The following is a 16614-nucleotide window of genomic DNA, read 5'->3' on the forward strand; positions in this document are numbered from 1 at the left end:
GTTGAAACGCTGTAGGAGGCAGCAACATTCCTGTAGACTGAGATGTTACAGCAAGTAGATAGTGACAAAATAGTTGGCAATTTCTGGTTTCTTACAAAAAGGCCATATAATATTTTTCTAAAAAGACAACATTGTTTCAGGGAATTACTAATCTTATCTTGATTAATCAATGAATTTGCATTAATAATTGATCTGCTATATTTCTGCTGGCCTTTCTGAAAGCTTGTGTAAAGCATACCAGCACAACTAAAAGAGGAGGACTGAAGGGCATTTCTAAGACCGAACAGAATCATAGTGAGTAGCTGTTGGAAACTTTAGACCTGGCCTGGAGAGACATTTCCTCTCACGGTGCTATGGGAGAATAACTGCAGTGGCAGCCCTGCTAGAGATAATTTTTAGCATAAACATTAAGGATCAGGTTCTGCATTGTCCATAACCCTTCCAAATTAGTCTTTTTCAGAAGAGTACTAGTAGTGTGCATATTATTCATTTGTGAATAATATATACTGATTTTTTTTTGTTAAGTGTAAATTACTTACAAAATAGTCCCTGCAAATCCTTGAAGATTAATCAAAATTCTTTCTTGCTCCTTGTCCTCACAGATTGAAGATCTGAAGAAGATAAACTATGAGCTAAGGCAACATGTCATGCAACTCCTTGATACGAAGCAAGTGGTGGGAAGTCAAGTGGATAGGTTCACCTGTAAAAATGATCACCTGTGTAAAGAACTGGCTGTAATTGGCAAACTATCTGAGCAGCTGGAAAAAGAACTGCTATTGAATACTGCTGATAAGGAGCTTAAGGAAGCAAAGGTGACTACCTGTTAGAGTTAATATTGTGCAATGATGTTTTAATGTTGGTTGCTAATACTACAGGGAACTGTTCTGTTTTGTTTACCTTTTGGGCTGAATTTCTAGCTTTCATCTCTGTGTTGAAATATATTTGCTGGAATGAAGGAAGAGTGGGTGGATTCTGGCCTTTTTTGGTATTTTTTGAATTCAAGGATTAAAAATCATGCAGTTGGAAAGAATGTAATTTCAGTGAAAAATGGTTTTGATTTCACAGGGAAATGGAAAATGGCACTCTATGCACATGGAATTATGTGATGTAGTTGTGATCAGATGGGATAAAGCATATTCTTTGTTTGCCATTAGTGTAACTACATCCTTATTTCTTTAGCCCATAACCTGTCCCTGTTTTCAAAAGTTTCTCTATAAGACAGTTCTGGGAATAAGTATTCAATGCTTCCTTTTTCATTCACTCACCTGAGAGTAACTCAACTGTTACTGTTTTTCCTCATCCTGGACTGCATCTGAAGATGCAACTTTTAACTGATTGACTTCTAGATTGAGTTTATTTTTACTAAATAGTATGTTCTCAGCCTAGTCAAACTAGAAAACACGTACAAATGATTATACAAAATTAATGCATCTCTTGCTCTCTATTTTTTTTAATGGTAGATTCAAATTCAAAACCAGCAGAAGACGATAAAGAAGCTGGAATACTCAGTGAAAACACTACAATCTGTGAGTTAAGCATGTATCTGTATATGTAACTATGAAATCAGATCACTTCCACATGAAACTAATACTTGCACGAGTGAATTTCACTTAGTTTATTTTCACTGATAACTTACATGTTATAGAATGGATAAATACACATGTTTTCATTTGTAATTCACTGTCTCTAGATGGGTAGGAATCTTTCTAGTTTGTAACTAGCTGGTAACAATTCTGCTTTTGAGAATCTTAATTTTTTTCACAAAATTGCACACAACTGTTTTGAATACCTTGTAAATCACTTGCAAAACAGAAGTAATTTTTTTAATTTTTTCATCTTAATATCCTGTCTTCCTTAAGGTGTAACAATACTGTTGGAATATTTTGAGATGTATACAATGTCATAATCATAGAAATATTTGCCAGTGGTAAATATAACTTAAATTAACATTTGGATTTATTAAGTGGACTCATTCACTTGCTTCCAGTATAAATTGATGGGGATTTTTTTTTTTGTGTTCAAGGTAGTAATTTCTTAAAGTAATTTAATGTGGAATATGCCACAATCCTGCAAAGAATCCCCTATGGAAAAAAACCCACTCTGGTGCTGCAGAGCTTATTGCTCAATTACCCTGGGAAGATCTCAGCCCTTCAGCCAGAAAATTTGGGATTTGACAGCTAGACTGAGAAATTTAGGTAATTAATTACTAACTTCAGGGCTTTAAAGACATACTTCTGCATGTGCCTTAACAAGAATAATACATTTGCAGAATTTAGTATTTCACAGGTGCTTAAACTTCCATGGGTCAGGTACTTCCAAGAGATAGATTGTAACAGAGAGGGATAGGGTGTGCAATCTTGAACTTGGGAATTGCAATTCATCCTCAAAATTTGTTTTGGGCCCCTACATGACTTCCTGGATTTCAGCTATACTTATTTGCACATTCTTTTATTTCCATTTCAGAAATTCACCTTTCATGGATCTTAAGCAAACATAATGGTCTAATGTCTGTCATATTTAAAAAATCATTAGATATTCCAATGCAAATCTTAATTGCCCTCCTTTGTTTTGAACAGATACATTCCAAGTTAATTAATATTTAGCTTTTATGTCTTTTTCTGTCCTGTTAGATCCATTCTAAAAGTACATTCAGGTAAACTGTTCAGTATAATAAAAAAGAGAAAATACAGACATTCGGAAGTTACTTTAAAGTATTAAATAGATATTTATTTTAATTAGATATCTGCTTCATCTTTATTTTGAAGAGTATGTTTATCCATTTTACACTGAAGTATCATCCATTACAAAAGTTCTATTTCAGTGAATGAATTCTCTCATTTTTGCACTTGCAGGTTATTTTACAAACAGAAGCTGGAATGAAGCAAGGGAGGTCACCTTCAAAGCTCGATGCCTTTATTAAGACGTTGGAAGAGGACAGAGACTACTATAAAAATGAGACTGAGAATTTGCTGAAGATATTTAGAAACACATTTGCAAGTCCTAAGCAAACCAATACTTGTGGCAGCATGCTAAAAAAAATTTCATCCATCCGGGTGAGCTTGGGAAAACACTTAGGAAGGGGAGGAATGCATTTGTAGAATGTTGGTTTACCTTTTGCTAAACTACTAAAGCTATAATTAGCAGGAAGAAAAACTGATTGATTATAAAGGAAAGGATACATAAGATGGGAATGGGCCAATAATGTGAACTTCCATGTATGTGTATCACTTTAAATGGTTCCTGACAGGTGCTTATGATGTAAGTAATAGTTAACATGATTGTCTGTACCATTTGTGATAGATATTTGCTGCTCAAACTAAATGTGTATTTTAGAAAATGGTATGTATCTCGGGTCTTTAATACTGAGAAATATATATGTACAGTCTTGACTATCTAGAAGTTACAAGGTTGGAATCTTCTTAAATCTGTCACAGAAATTTCCAAACTAGATATAAGAAGAAATCACACCAAGTTTTGTTTCTCTACTTTAACCTTATATCATCTTATTCTTTAAGGGAGTGACCTTTGCTCCAGACATTTTGAAAATATTGAGAGAACGTGAAGACCTTAAGTCAACACAGAAGAAATACGAGCGCCATGTAGCAGAAATTCAGGGTAACCTCAACGTTTTAACAGCCGAGAGAGACAAAATGGTCAATCTTTATGAACGGGTAATTTAATTTATATTTGTATGATTAATTAAAATGACCTAAGGTCATGTGCAAGAAGAAAATACTTCTTTTTTCTTTCTTTATCACATAAAATAAAGAGCAAAGCATTTGTTTAAAAAAAAATGAGAAAAAGGTATGGAAATTCTGTGATTTGTATTTGTCAGTTAAATGCAAGTTTGTAAGTGCTGTCCTGAGTTAATAATGCTTTTCTGAATGAAAGAATATATGCACAAATCATTAGTTTGACATTGCACAGTTTCTGGGATGCTCTGCGTTACCAGCCATATGCCACAGTAATATATTACATTATCTAGTCTTTATTTCTGTTATACCGCTGTTTTTAAAAACAGGCACAGCAAGAGATTTCCCGGCTTCGTCAGGAAGTTATCAAGTGTCCAGGGAGTCCTAAAGCTATGGCAACAGCTCAAGCTATGTTAAGACAAGTGGAGATGGAAAGGGATACAGTACTGTCAGATTTTCGAAGGATGACTACAGAACGTGATAGCCTCAGGGAGCAGTTAAAGGTTTGATTCTGGCCTCCCCACTCCTGGTTATTTTAACATGAAAACTACTCAGTAGTGTAATTAAAGTTGCTAAAGACTTCTAATCCTGAGAGTTAATTGTGTTACATGTCTGTGGTAAGTTCAGACTTGTTCTCTCTTTTTGTTGTTATTTGGTACAGATTTCCCAAGAGACTGTGTTTAATGAAAAGGCTCGTTTGGAACAGCGGATTGAAGAGCTAGAAGCTACCATTCAAAACGTAAGGGAAAATAATTATTTATGGAACTGTAAATGTAATACAGATGATAATCATGGTTAATTCTGCAGGACCAGCCTGACTGTTTTCTGTCAGGAAACTATAGGCTGAGAGCAGTTCTTAATCAAGACTGTAGCAAGGCTTTTGACACTGTTACCCATAGTGTTCTTGTATCCAGGTTAGGATATTAAGTTCTGGATGGGTGGGGAAAAAACTTGATTGGATGGTCAGTTTTATCAGGTAGAAATTAATTTGGCCTGGAGACTGTTAACATGGAGTACCACAGGGATTCTGAGGCCTGTCCTGTTAAACATCTTTATCAGTGACCTGAAGGAGGCAACAGAATGCATGCTCGTAAGGTTTGCAGATGACACCAAGTTAGGGAAAACTGTTGATATACCACAGAGCAGGGCAGTCATCCACAAGGACCAGGACAGGCAGGAAGAATGGACAACAGGAACCTTTGCAATGATGAATGCCAAGTTCTGAATTTGGGAAGAAGAGCCACTGGCACCAATACAGGTTGGGGACCAATCGTTTGGGAGCAGCTCTGCTGAAAAGCAAGCTGTATATCAGCCAGCAGTATGCCGTGGTGGCAAAGGTGGCCAAGACTATACTAGGCTGTGTGAACATGATGCAGCTAGTAACTCGAGGGAAGTGATTATCCCCTTTTACTGAGCACTCATGAGACCACATCTGGAATATACCACTTCCGGTTTTGCCACCACAGTGCAAGCAACACAGTGCCAAAATGGAGTGAGTTTAATGAAGGGTTCCCACAATAGTTGGGGCTGGAACATACTTTCCATATGAGAGGAGTTCCCAGGAGCAGAGGTGGCTTAAGGACCTGAGTCCTACCTGCCAGTAATAATCACGAAGTCGGAAGTGGGCTTTTCACACCAGTGCACGGGGGAAGGATGAGAGCAACAATGGTCATCAGTTGAAACAACAAGGGCTCAAGCTGGATAAGGAAATACCTTTTTCTCATGAGGACCATCAGGCAGTTCCAAACCTTGAAGATGTTCAAGACTGGACTGGACAAAGCCCTGAGTCAGCCTGACCTCAGAGCTGGCCCTGCTTTGAGCAGGAATTCAGACTAGAGACCTCGTGGAGTGCATTCCAGTGTGTATTATCTATGATTGCATACTATTAAGACCTGATGCTCCAAAAACGAATATAATTGTATTGTTCTGACAAGTCCTATTTAATATGGCTTAAATTACTTGTGTGTGCAATTGTTTGCTAATATAAGGTGCCAAAACATGAAATTAAAACATTAATAAAATTAATATAAATCTTAAATACATTTACAGTTTTGGTAGAACTTGTTTTTTAAACAGATTAATGTTGATTTCTGTTGTATATCGTTCTTCTAGATCTTGTGGGTTTAAGTTCTGGTTAATTTTCCTCTTCAGCCTTTCTATTAAGTATAGTTCCAAGGATTGTAATATTAAACTGAGTACATCTGTGATGAAGAATGCACTGTAGGTTTAAATAGCTCTGGGTACTCCAAGAAGTAAATTAGCTTCAATCACACGTTTGATATATGATATATAGTGAATATTGAATCACCCTTGGAAGGTGATACATCAATATGAATTTTATGGCACTAGTATTGAAAAAGTTACTGTGTACCAGAGGCTTACTCACTTGCTCTTTAGAGGTCTGACTTCTGAATACAGTAACATAGAAATTAGTACTGAAAGAATCAGTAAATAAGGAGAGGGATGAGGTGAGAATTTTTTACCTTTAAAGAGCTGTTTCAAAGAATTTCGAAAGGACAGTTTTTTGAGTGGTGTTAAGTATGAGCATTTTAATAAACACATCTTTCTTTAAAGTGGAGATTTCAAAGCAGCTTTTCTGGAGTCTGTGTGAGAAGTTTTGAACCTGTTCTTTGTTCTAGGTATAGACCTAAAGGCCTCATGGTGGTAACTTGGTAATACAGTGCTTTATGCTAGTGTTTTACAGTGATTTCTCTATCCATATCTCTATCTATAACTTAGTAGAGGCCTAAAGTCATCCCAAACTGGTATTTCTCCCTTCATACACTCATAATAATGATTTCTGTAAGTTATTTTGCACTGAAAATTTTCAGTATTGATCAATACCAAGTATTTTTGCCCTTGGGCATAATTACCAACCTGAAATTTACATTAATAAATGAAAAATTTCCCAGAGATCTGAACGACAGGAAATTGATTGTCCTTCAAAGGAAGTGAAAATCATATTTTATCTCTTTGCCAACTACCTTCTGTAGACTTGTAGTCAGGCTCTGAGTAAATGAGGTACTTGGACATCTGCTCTTCAGTGAAAGATTTGTGCTAAAACCAGAGTAGAATTTGAATTAATAGGAGAATTTCTGTAAAAATCAGCTTTTTTTATCTTTTAACATTTAATTATATTTATAGTTAGAAAGTGAACGGTTAGAACAGGTGTCCAAAGTGACGCTAATGAAAGACACCATTGATTCTCTGGAAACTGAGATTAAAAGATTGGCAAGAAAAGTACTGAACTCTGAAACTGAGCTGAGCCGACGGGAAGCTGAATATGTTTCACTTAAGTAAGTCAATGTATATAATTGCATTAGTTTGTTGAGTAACGTCAGCCTATGTTCATTTGTTTTTGTAACTGTTGTATAGCTCAAAGGCAAAGGAATTTATGATAGTTGTTCTTATGAGCCATCCTTCTTTTTGGAATGAAATTGGTTTCCTCATTGCTTATTTATATGCAAATGTTCTCGGCTTGTTGATATTATGATATGCTGAAAACCATCTTCAGAGAAAAGTAGAATTCACTCTAAGAGTTAGGAGCTTCCTATTAGAAGCTGCAGAGATTGGTGTTTTTTGGTAAATTGAGTATGTCTTTTTTTTCTCTAATTTTTTATTATTTTTATAAAGACAAACAAGCACACATAAAATAATGAGTATCACATGTAGTTAGTTTCAAACATCCATTTCTTAGTCTTGGAGCTTTTTCATGAGAGGAAATAAAATTGAAGCCTTGCATAAAGTTTATAGCCTGCTGCTCAACTAGAGTTCCTAACCGTGTTCAGAAGCATGTAGCTGGGACTGGACTCAATTGAAGCTGTTAGGGATAAAAGCACAAGTCAGTGAGTGCAAGATAAAAAAGGATAATTTACTGACTGGAAGGAAAGATCAATCACATGTGGAGTTTGTGCAGAGAGATGTGAGGGACTAGATCACAGACTGAACTAGGCCACAGAGTGAACAGACTGCAAGAGAAGATACTGTGACTTTTTCCTCTTGCATTTCCTTAAATATAATTTAGTTAGGCAAATACTCTCTTAAACCTATGTGTCCTTACAGGTGACTGGTGTAGTCAACACATGGGTGTTGTAGGATTTTTTTTTTTTGGTTGGATTTTGATTGGTGGCAATGTTGGGTGCTAGAATCATTAATATTCCTACATGATTTAAACAGATAGCTTGGGTATAACTTGAAATAGTTCAGGCATTCCAATGTATGTCCCAAGTGAGGATTTTTATTTTCATAATTTTTGGGAATTTTTTACATCCATTTGTTGTAAATAATTCTTCGTACTTTTCTGTGATTCTTTACAGGAGTATTCAGACTGTAATATGCAGAAGTTAAGGTTAACATTAATAAAATACCCCAAATAGTCTAAAAAATACAGAAGAATCTTGCTTTTTCTTAACTTTTACAATTTTGGTGACATTCCAAAATGGAAAAAAAATATTAATATGTAAATGTCTGAATTCTCCTGTTTAATGCTTCTGCTTTTCCAGTTTATTAAATGAAAAGACAGAACAGAGTCTTTCAGAGGCTCAGCAAAGCCTTGTTAAGAAAAAATGTGAACTACAAGTTGCTCAAGAGAAAATTACACTTCTGGATGAAAAAATTGGTGAGTGACAGATACAGTTTTTGTAATAACATTCAATATGCTAGTTGTTAAATTGCTGCTCTTTTTTTTTTTTAATGGGTTGAAAGAAAAAGTGTTGAATGCAAATAAATACACTTTTGCCAGTTTTAACTTTTCAAGTGCAAAACATTAGTTATATTATTGGATTTTGTATTTTAAAACTATGTCATCAAGCTCTTGCAAGTAAGTTTCAGTGACAATACATTTTGTCAGCCGAACAATGCATGTTGGTATATTGGCATATTTTGATTTATGATCCGCTAAGGAGGTGGTAGCACCTCTCAGCACTATAAGATAATGATGATGGAATCAAGAGAACATCCTTTTTAGTATATAACAATCTGATATTGTATGTTGCACTTTTTTTATATTATGGGAGTAATGGAGGTGGATACATGAATTATTATTCCTGTAGTGCCAAGGAGTATGTTCTTACTTCCAAAATAACAACAGAATTGTGTTAGAAATCTTTGTTATTTTTTATAGATACAGTTGACATAATATTTTCTCAAATGCAGTTCTGAATTTGTGAAGGGAAAGCAAAGCTAAACTGTAGCTAATTATAGCTAATGTTAGAGCTGACTGATGCTATTAAATATCTTGTTTTCTGTTAATTACAAATTTCAGACTCAGGTTATTTGATTTAAATATTTTGTTTGGGATGAATATTCCATTCAAAATGAACTTATTTGGTTCTTTTTTAGTGTTTTGGTTAAGGTGTTTAATCCACTCCTGAGAAGGCTAGAGGCAAAGATGTTTTGTCCACATTAAAATCCACATATTTTGTTTTAAAAGTCCTATGTTCCTATCCCTATAGTGGTACAGTAATGTAGGGACTTAGTGTTTGGTAGGCATGTCAGTTGTCCCAAGTTAGGATTTTTATGTGTCGTTGAATGCTTTGGATCATTCCCAGAAAATGCATCTGAATTTGGGTGTATTTTAAGCTTAAAAAAAAAATTGAAATATCAGTTCATTAAAGCCGAATAGAGATGGAGACTTCTTAGAATTTGTCACCTGTGGTCTCAGATAATGTGACTGAAGCATGTTCTAATCTAGATCCATTAGCATTTTTCATTACTGTGAGGCAAGTCCAGGCAAAGAATCTTGAAATTAATGGAGACTGTATTGTGCTATTATCCTGTGGCCACAGGGATAACAGTGGAAGATGCTGAAGGAGTGGAACTACAGTGTAGGTGTGGGGAGCGAATGTACTGAGAGAAGAAAGTCAAGAGGTTTTAACTGCAGTATCAATAAGGAGAGGATACGGAGATTACAATCTGGATGAGGCAGCATAATCCTAATGAAATAGGTAGGTGAAGTAAAGTTAATAAAGAGCCAGGAGACAAGTGAAGAATAGGGATATTGGCTTGTCCTGGGCAGAACCCAGGACATGGCTGGGCAGGAATTTGCAACGAGGAGGGTTGGTTGTCGGAAGAGACTATAAGTATGAAACAGTGAGGTTGGAAGTTAGTGAATGGAATAAAGAGTTTAGACATGGCACCAGGGAAAGCCAGGGCAATGCGGTAAAACAGAGACTGAAAATTAATGAAGTGAGGGGAAGGAGTGAAGAAGGATCAGAGACATCCAGTGAGGATAGCTAGTGTGAAGTGGGTAGAGAGAGTGGAAAGATCCTCATGGTTGGATGACTAATTCAGAGATTTTTGGGTAGGACTTGCAGCTATTGGACACAAACCGTGACTAGAACTTGTGAGCAGAATACACACAGAACATTTAGGGCTTGAACAATAATGCTGAAAGCAGGAGAAAGATTGGAAGTAAAAGGAGACTGAGATGGAAAATATGGTTTTAGGAGCCTTGTGTTAGTAGGGAAGGAGTTTAGGATGGGAAACCTTAAGACTTAGGGCTGTCCAAAATGAAGATAAAGCATGAGCAGCTAATAGTGTCTTCTTGGAGAGGTAGAATTGGAGAAGATGGAAAGAAATCGTGTGTGCCCACTGGAGAACATTCTCCCATTTTGGAGTCTGGAATGGAACTATGGATTTCCAAGTCTTGTGTTACCTTCTTCTGTCAGCAAAATAATGTACACAGCAGTATAGTCCCCACGTGGTTATCTTCTGTCATGTGACAATAATAGGAATCCAAATTACGCTTTTCGTTTTTCACACAAGTAACTAACTTCAGAGACAAACACTAAGAAGTTCAGAACGAGTCTTAAGTTTGTCTGTACTACTTAATAAATAAATCCAAAGTTGGGTGGTTGGTTGGTTGTTTTTACCTTATAGTACTGTTTTTAATTACACTATCGTGTGGTGTTTTTCTATAGGAGCCTTTGCACCAACTTTTGCAGAATTTTGTAGGGAGTAAATCAGTGTTGTCTAGTGAAGCAAGCTTGTCTGTCAGATCTTCTCCTTAGCTGAGAATACAGTGAATAAAGCAGGTAATTGCAGAAAGAGAAAGCACATGCTATTTAAACTGTTAAACACTACTATGCAGTATTTTATGATATTGCTGTCTATACATTAGAATTTTGGGGCGATGCACAGCCAGCTTTTCAGAATTGCTCACTAACTATACGTATGACCTATTTTCAGAGTGCCTGATTTGATACTTAGGTTATTAATTTTCAGGAATGTTGAGCCCTCACAGCTGTGGCAGCAGTCCATAGTTGTGGCTTTTTGAAATGTAGTATTTTCCATCCTGAAAATGTTGGTCACAGTTTGAGCATCCAGAATAATCAGAGAACACTTTCAATTGATCTTTGTGCCTCTATTGCTTCTCTGTAAAATGGTGGTAACACACCCTTGCTTAGAATGGTCGAGGTTGGGAAGGCACTTCTGAAGGTCATCGTGTCCAACGTCCCTTCTCAAGCAGGGACACCTACAGCCAGTTGCCCATCTCCAGGTGACTTTTGAATATCTCCGAGGAAGGAGACTTCGTAACCTCCCTGGGCAACCTGTTCCAGTGCTTGGTCATCCTCACAGGAAAAAATAAAGTGTTTCCTAATATTCAGAGGGAACCTCCTGTGTTTCAGTTTGTGCCCATTGCTTCTTTCACTGTCACTGAGCTTAAAAGAGCCTAGCTCTGTGCTGTTTGCACCCTCCCTTCAGATATTTATGTACATTTATAAGACCTCACCCTGCAGCCTTCTCCAGGCTAACCAGTTCAAACTCTCTCAGCTTTTCCTCATAAGAGAGATGCTCCAGTCCCTCATTCATGTTTGTGGTCCTTTGCTGGGCTCTCTCCAGTATGTCCATGTTTCTCCTGTACTGGGGAGACCAGAACTGGAACCATTACTCCGGATGTTTCTTATCATTGCTGAGTAGAGAGGAAGGATCACCTGCCTTGACCAACTGGTAATACTTTCCCTAATGCAGCCCAGGATACTATTCACCTTCTTTGCACCAAGGGCACATTGGTGGCTCATGTTCAACTTGGTGTCCACCAGGACCCCCAGCTTTCCTCCCAAGCTGCTGTCCACCTGGGTGGCCCCCAGTGTCTACTGGTGCCTGGGGTTGTTCCTCCCCAGGCACAGGACTTTGCACTTCCCTTTTTGAACTTTGAGGTTCCCATCAGCCCATTTCTCCAGCCTGTCACGGTCCCTCTGGATGGCAGTATGACCCTCCGGTGTATCAGCCACTCCTCACAGTTTTGTGTCATCAGCAAAATTCCTGATGGTACACTCTGTCCCATCATCAAGATCATCAATGAAGATGTAAACCAGGACTTTACCCAGCATTAACCCCTGGGGCATACCACTAGTGACCACCTGCCAACTAGACTTTGTGCCACTGATAACCACCCTCTGGGCCTGGCTGTTCAGATAGTTTTCAATCCGCCTCACTGTCTCCTCATCCAGCCCATATGTCAACAGCTCATCTCTGAGTATATAATGGGAGTTTCAGAGGTCCTACTGAACTCAAGGTAGACAATAACCACTGCCCTCCCTTCGTCTACCAGGCCAGTCATTTCATCACAGAAGTTTGTCAGCTGGTCCCTTCCCCTGGGTGATGCCATGCTGACTACTACTGATGATTTTCTTGTCCTTAATGTGCCTGGAAGTGGTTTCCAGGATTAGCTGCTCCAACAGAATTTTCTTTAGAATCAGGTTTGAACACTGTCTTAGCAGGTTCCAGAGCCATACATCCAAAAATGTGAGGTGGAAATTTGAGTGCATTTCATCTTGTGTTTTGAAATAGGAAAAGACTCTGTGCGAAAAATAGAATGTGAATATATGCTATGATGTCCCTGAAAGACTGAGCTACAGATCATTTTACTTCTGATGTTTTATCTGCTGGAAGTGGTTAACAAGTATCATTCAATAAGCCCAATTACACTGATATTTAAAGAGTAATTTGCAGCCTGCATGGTTTTTATGAGATGTAAGGTTCATGGTGAGAAGAGTTTCTGTAGTTCTCCTCTGCAAATGCAATTCATGTAGATCAAATAAGGATTGATTCTCTAACTATTTAAAGGTAAATGTAGCGTGTAACACTTTATTAACTGAATGAAGACAGGGAGAGACATCTTTTGGAATTTGATTTTGTAATGAGTAGATAGATTTTTTCATTATTATCTTTGCAATTTTAAGTGGTGTTGAAATTTATAATTGCGTTACTCTCACTTTTACATGAAGCTTGTTTGAATAAAAATATTATTTAAGAAAAAACTAGCTAATGTCAGGATATCAATCAGTCATTAGATGCTGTAGTCTGCATACTCCTTCTGTCTATAGTAATTCTGTTTAAGCCTTTATTGTTATAATACCCAAGAGAGTTATTTTTAATGATCTAAACATTTGCTGTTTAGATAGATTTTTTCTTTTTTTTTTCCCCCAAGTTGTTTAAGGCCTTGATCTAAGGAAGAATGCAGTTCTATAAATATCAGTTGGGTTATTTGTGTATTTTTAAAAGGTACATGCTTCAGTGTTTACTTGAAGGGGAGATTTTGCCATGTTCTTTTATACATTAGAAGTGTACCAAAACAATTACTATTTAAAATGGGTTGAATTCATAAAAATGAGACCTTTCTGATTGTGTCCAGATAACTTTTCAAGACACAGTCTCGTACAACAAGAAGAGATCTGTGCTTTGAAGGGAACAGTTGCGCAACTCAATAAAGAGAAGGCATCTTTGCAAGGCTGTGTGGAAGAAGGAAGAAAAACGATTGCTACTTTTGAGGAAAGCCTGGCAACTAAAGTATGTTCTAACATGTAAACAGTCACAAAAAGTAAATGGGTAAAGGATCTGTTGAGTCATTACACTTACTCTGTTATCTACAACAGTGCTCAGTGCTGACCTAGCTCTGCTCCAGACAGCAATAAAACTTATGTTGACTTCAACAGCAGTAGGTTTGAGCAGTGTCATCTCATATTTGGTGTTTTGTATGCTTTATGCTTATGAACAGAAGAGACTTTGAGTACTTTTTTCTGAAGTGAAGAAGAATAAATTAGCCAATAAATATTTTGTCATAAAATTTAGCCTAAATCCTTTCTTGGGGTCCACCGATGTTAAATATGCAGGGTGCTAAATAATATTGCCTTTTTTGTCATTGAAGAAGCACCTGAATTATATTATTTTCACCTTAAGGTATATTGCACAGTGTGATTTCAAACTATGTAATGAAGCTGCTTAGGTCTTAGTTCTGAAACATTACTTTTCACTTCAGCTGAAGTCACCGGGATATTGATTTAGGACAAAATAAAGAAGGTAATCTTTAACTGTTTTAAGGAATTTGCATTGATTTTTACCAAAATCTTTAAGAAAAGATATGGCAGGACAGGCTAAAATCATCTTGCCATAAGCACTGGCTTTGTATTTTTAGAGCTGTAAATTGTGAAATGATGTCCATTGTAGACAAGAGATGGCTGTCTCTCACCTCTCTTGTGTCTTCAGTGGAAGACATTTCCTTAGCCTATCTGTGCTTCTTTTAATATCTGTATCCAAAGACAAGGGAGTAAGTAATATACTTTGCGATGGAATTCTTGTTTTATCATTTGCAAACTACCAGAGTTTGGTAGTTTATTCACTGTAGAAAAGTTGTGATAACATATCCAACAGGCAGAAGACATTCTCTAGTTTTGGGAGTGTGAGCCAAATGCTACCTTTACAACCACAAAGGATTAAAAAATTTAATTAAGACCATTATACTCTGCAGAAGGTAATATTTGTTCCTTTATTTGCCAAACTAGATTATTGGAATTTTCAGCTCTAAACAGTACATGATGAAACTTTGAAAACCACAGTCCATTTTGCACCAGTTAAATTAATCAGCTAGCTGAATAAAAGGAAATATAAATAATCTTATTTTATATTTTTTCCATTTTATACTGAGGAGTGGCAAGAGGTTTATTTTAATTTTGTATTTCTTTTCAAGGAGAAAATAATTACAGATTTCAAGATTCTGATTTCTGAGTTGGAGCGTTCCATAAAGTAAGGATGAACTGTAAGACCATTATCAAATTTTGAATAACTTACAACATTAACTCAAAAACTGAATCATAGGATGTGCTAATGTATAAATATTTTTTACTTGTTAAAAATTAAAATGTTACAGCTCTGTTTCATGATTTGCAAATTTAACCAATGGAAGAGCTATCATTTGTATTAGGTTGGGCAGTATTGTCATACCTGAAGGATTTTTTTACTTATTGCATAGGAAATCTTCTGAAGCGCTCTGTATCTGTGAGAAAGATATCACCACTTTGGATCAACAGCTACAAGAAACCACCAAAGAACTTGTGCAGGCTAACAAGAACAGAGAATCATTAGCTCAGGAGAAGGACAGGTTACAAGAGCATCTTTCTAATATTAAGCAAGAAAATCAGGTACATTTGTACAGAGAACACTTGACTAAAAAGGAAAATGGTGTATTTTTAAAGTAGTGCATAGAATTGCTGGGCCCTCATCAGAAGTAAATCTGCAAACTAGTTTTTAAGCTCATTTTTCAAACTGTGATTTTCCCTTTATCGCTCAGCTCACTTGTATAATGAGGACCAGCTGTTCTTATGTGATGGTTTGGATGTTTATCTGTGGAACAGCTATTTAATGCTTTTGTTGATCTTCAAGTAAAACCAATGTGGCAGTTATAACTATTGCTTATAAGGAAAAGTACTATAAAGAAGGCAGCAAGTATTTCTTATACTGTGCTGTCACTGGCCTAGAGTATTTAAAAGCTTTTGAATTTGACTTGCTAATAATTGAACACAGTATGCATTCTAATAAAGTTCAAAACTTTGGCAATAGTATTGTATTTATGTTCCTTTAAAGTGGCTTTTGGATAAAAGATGCTGGAAATATTTGGTTATTTTACAACATTACATTATCTACTGTGTTACTTATCTGAGTGCAGTTCCTAATGAAAGTAGTTAAAATACTTAAAGTGTCACCTCACGCACACACAATGCTTATGCATCAGTATGTTTTCCAAGCAGCTAGAAACTAAGCTTAAATATTTGTAGTAATTTCATCACTATGTAATGTTCAGGTTTTTCTTCTTTTTCTTCAACTTCTTGCCTTCATTTAGGTTTTCTGATACTTTTTTTGGTCTTTCTTCTCTGCACATACTCTACTGCTTAGGATGTCTGTGAAAATACTTCCTGCTCTTTCTCTTTCCTCTAGAAGCACTACCCAGTTTTGAAGGAGCAAATTAACTTTACCTGATGTTAGGTGTATAAAAGTTTTAAGTTATTAAGACTCCCTTTTAAGTGAAGAAAAGTCCTATAGAAGGAGTTTTGTCCCATCCCATCGGTTTTTAAAGTGATTCATTTTACCTGTCTGTCTCCCTTCATTATAGAGGAAGCGTAGCTGACTAGATCAGGTGGCTAATTCTGCACTGCAAAAATTAGGTGAGACAGGTCTCATTCTAAATAACTATTCTCTCGCACATACTAGTAATTTCTCTTTGGTGCTTCTTTGAGTATCCTAGAAATGTCAAAGTTCATAGTAGCTTTTACCACCAAAGGTACTCCAGGGAATCACTGTTCTTTACTTTCTCTCCGAATCACAGTTGATACCGATGAGGTCAGCTGGTACAAAACACAGCCTCCCGTTGCTTTTGTCTACTTTTGACAGCTTTGTGGTTTTCTTTGTAATGCCTGGATGCTTTTAGAAGCAGTTAGAAACCAAAGTCTTAGCCTCACAGGATCAACTACTTTTTAATAGGCTTGTCTCTATAATATGTATTGGTTCCTGTAGATTCTTCCATTAATTTAGGTGACACTTGAAGTATTTAAAACAGCATTCTCATTTCTTCACTGGGGCTTACTGGAAAAGTTCACAGATTTACAGAGTACCTTTCTCAAAAACTGACAGCTTTTTTGCAGCAGGA

The 16614-nt window shown here is 36.5% G+C and overlaps 1 protein-coding gene across 1 annotated transcript in view; it reads left to right on the forward strand.

The window, feature by feature from the left end:
- Window positions 1-602: 602 nt before the first annotated feature.
- TSGA10 (testis specific, 10) overlaps window positions 603-16614 on the forward strand; it is a gene marked incomplete at both ends in the record, with an annotated part of 23363 nt that continues 7351 nt past the window's right edge. The window contains 10 exons of the mRNA XM_010023150.1: window positions 603-812; window positions 2853-3024; window positions 3520-3671; window positions 4022-4195; window positions 4354-4431; window positions 6837-6988; window positions 8195-8310; window positions 13330-13484; window positions 14662-14717; window positions 14944-15112. Coding sequence (XP_010021452.1) covers window positions 603-812; window positions 2853-3024; window positions 3520-3671; window positions 4022-4195; window positions 4354-4431; window positions 6837-6988; window positions 8195-8310; window positions 13330-13484; window positions 14662-14717; window positions 14944-15112 — 1434 coding nt within the window. The remainder of the gene's footprint in view (window positions 813-2852; window positions 3025-3519; window positions 3672-4021; window positions 4196-4353; window positions 4432-6836; window positions 6989-8194; window positions 8311-13329; window positions 13485-14661; window positions 14718-14943; window positions 15113-16614) is intronic.

Source organism: Nestor notabilis, unplaced genomic scaffold (assembly GCF_000696875.1).
Source record: "Nestor notabilis isolate BGI_N333 unplaced genomic scaffold, ASM69687v1 scaffold9301, whole genome shotgun sequence".
Classification (NCBI taxonomy): Eukaryota; Metazoa; Chordata; class Aves; order Psittaciformes; family Psittacidae; genus Nestor; species Nestor notabilis.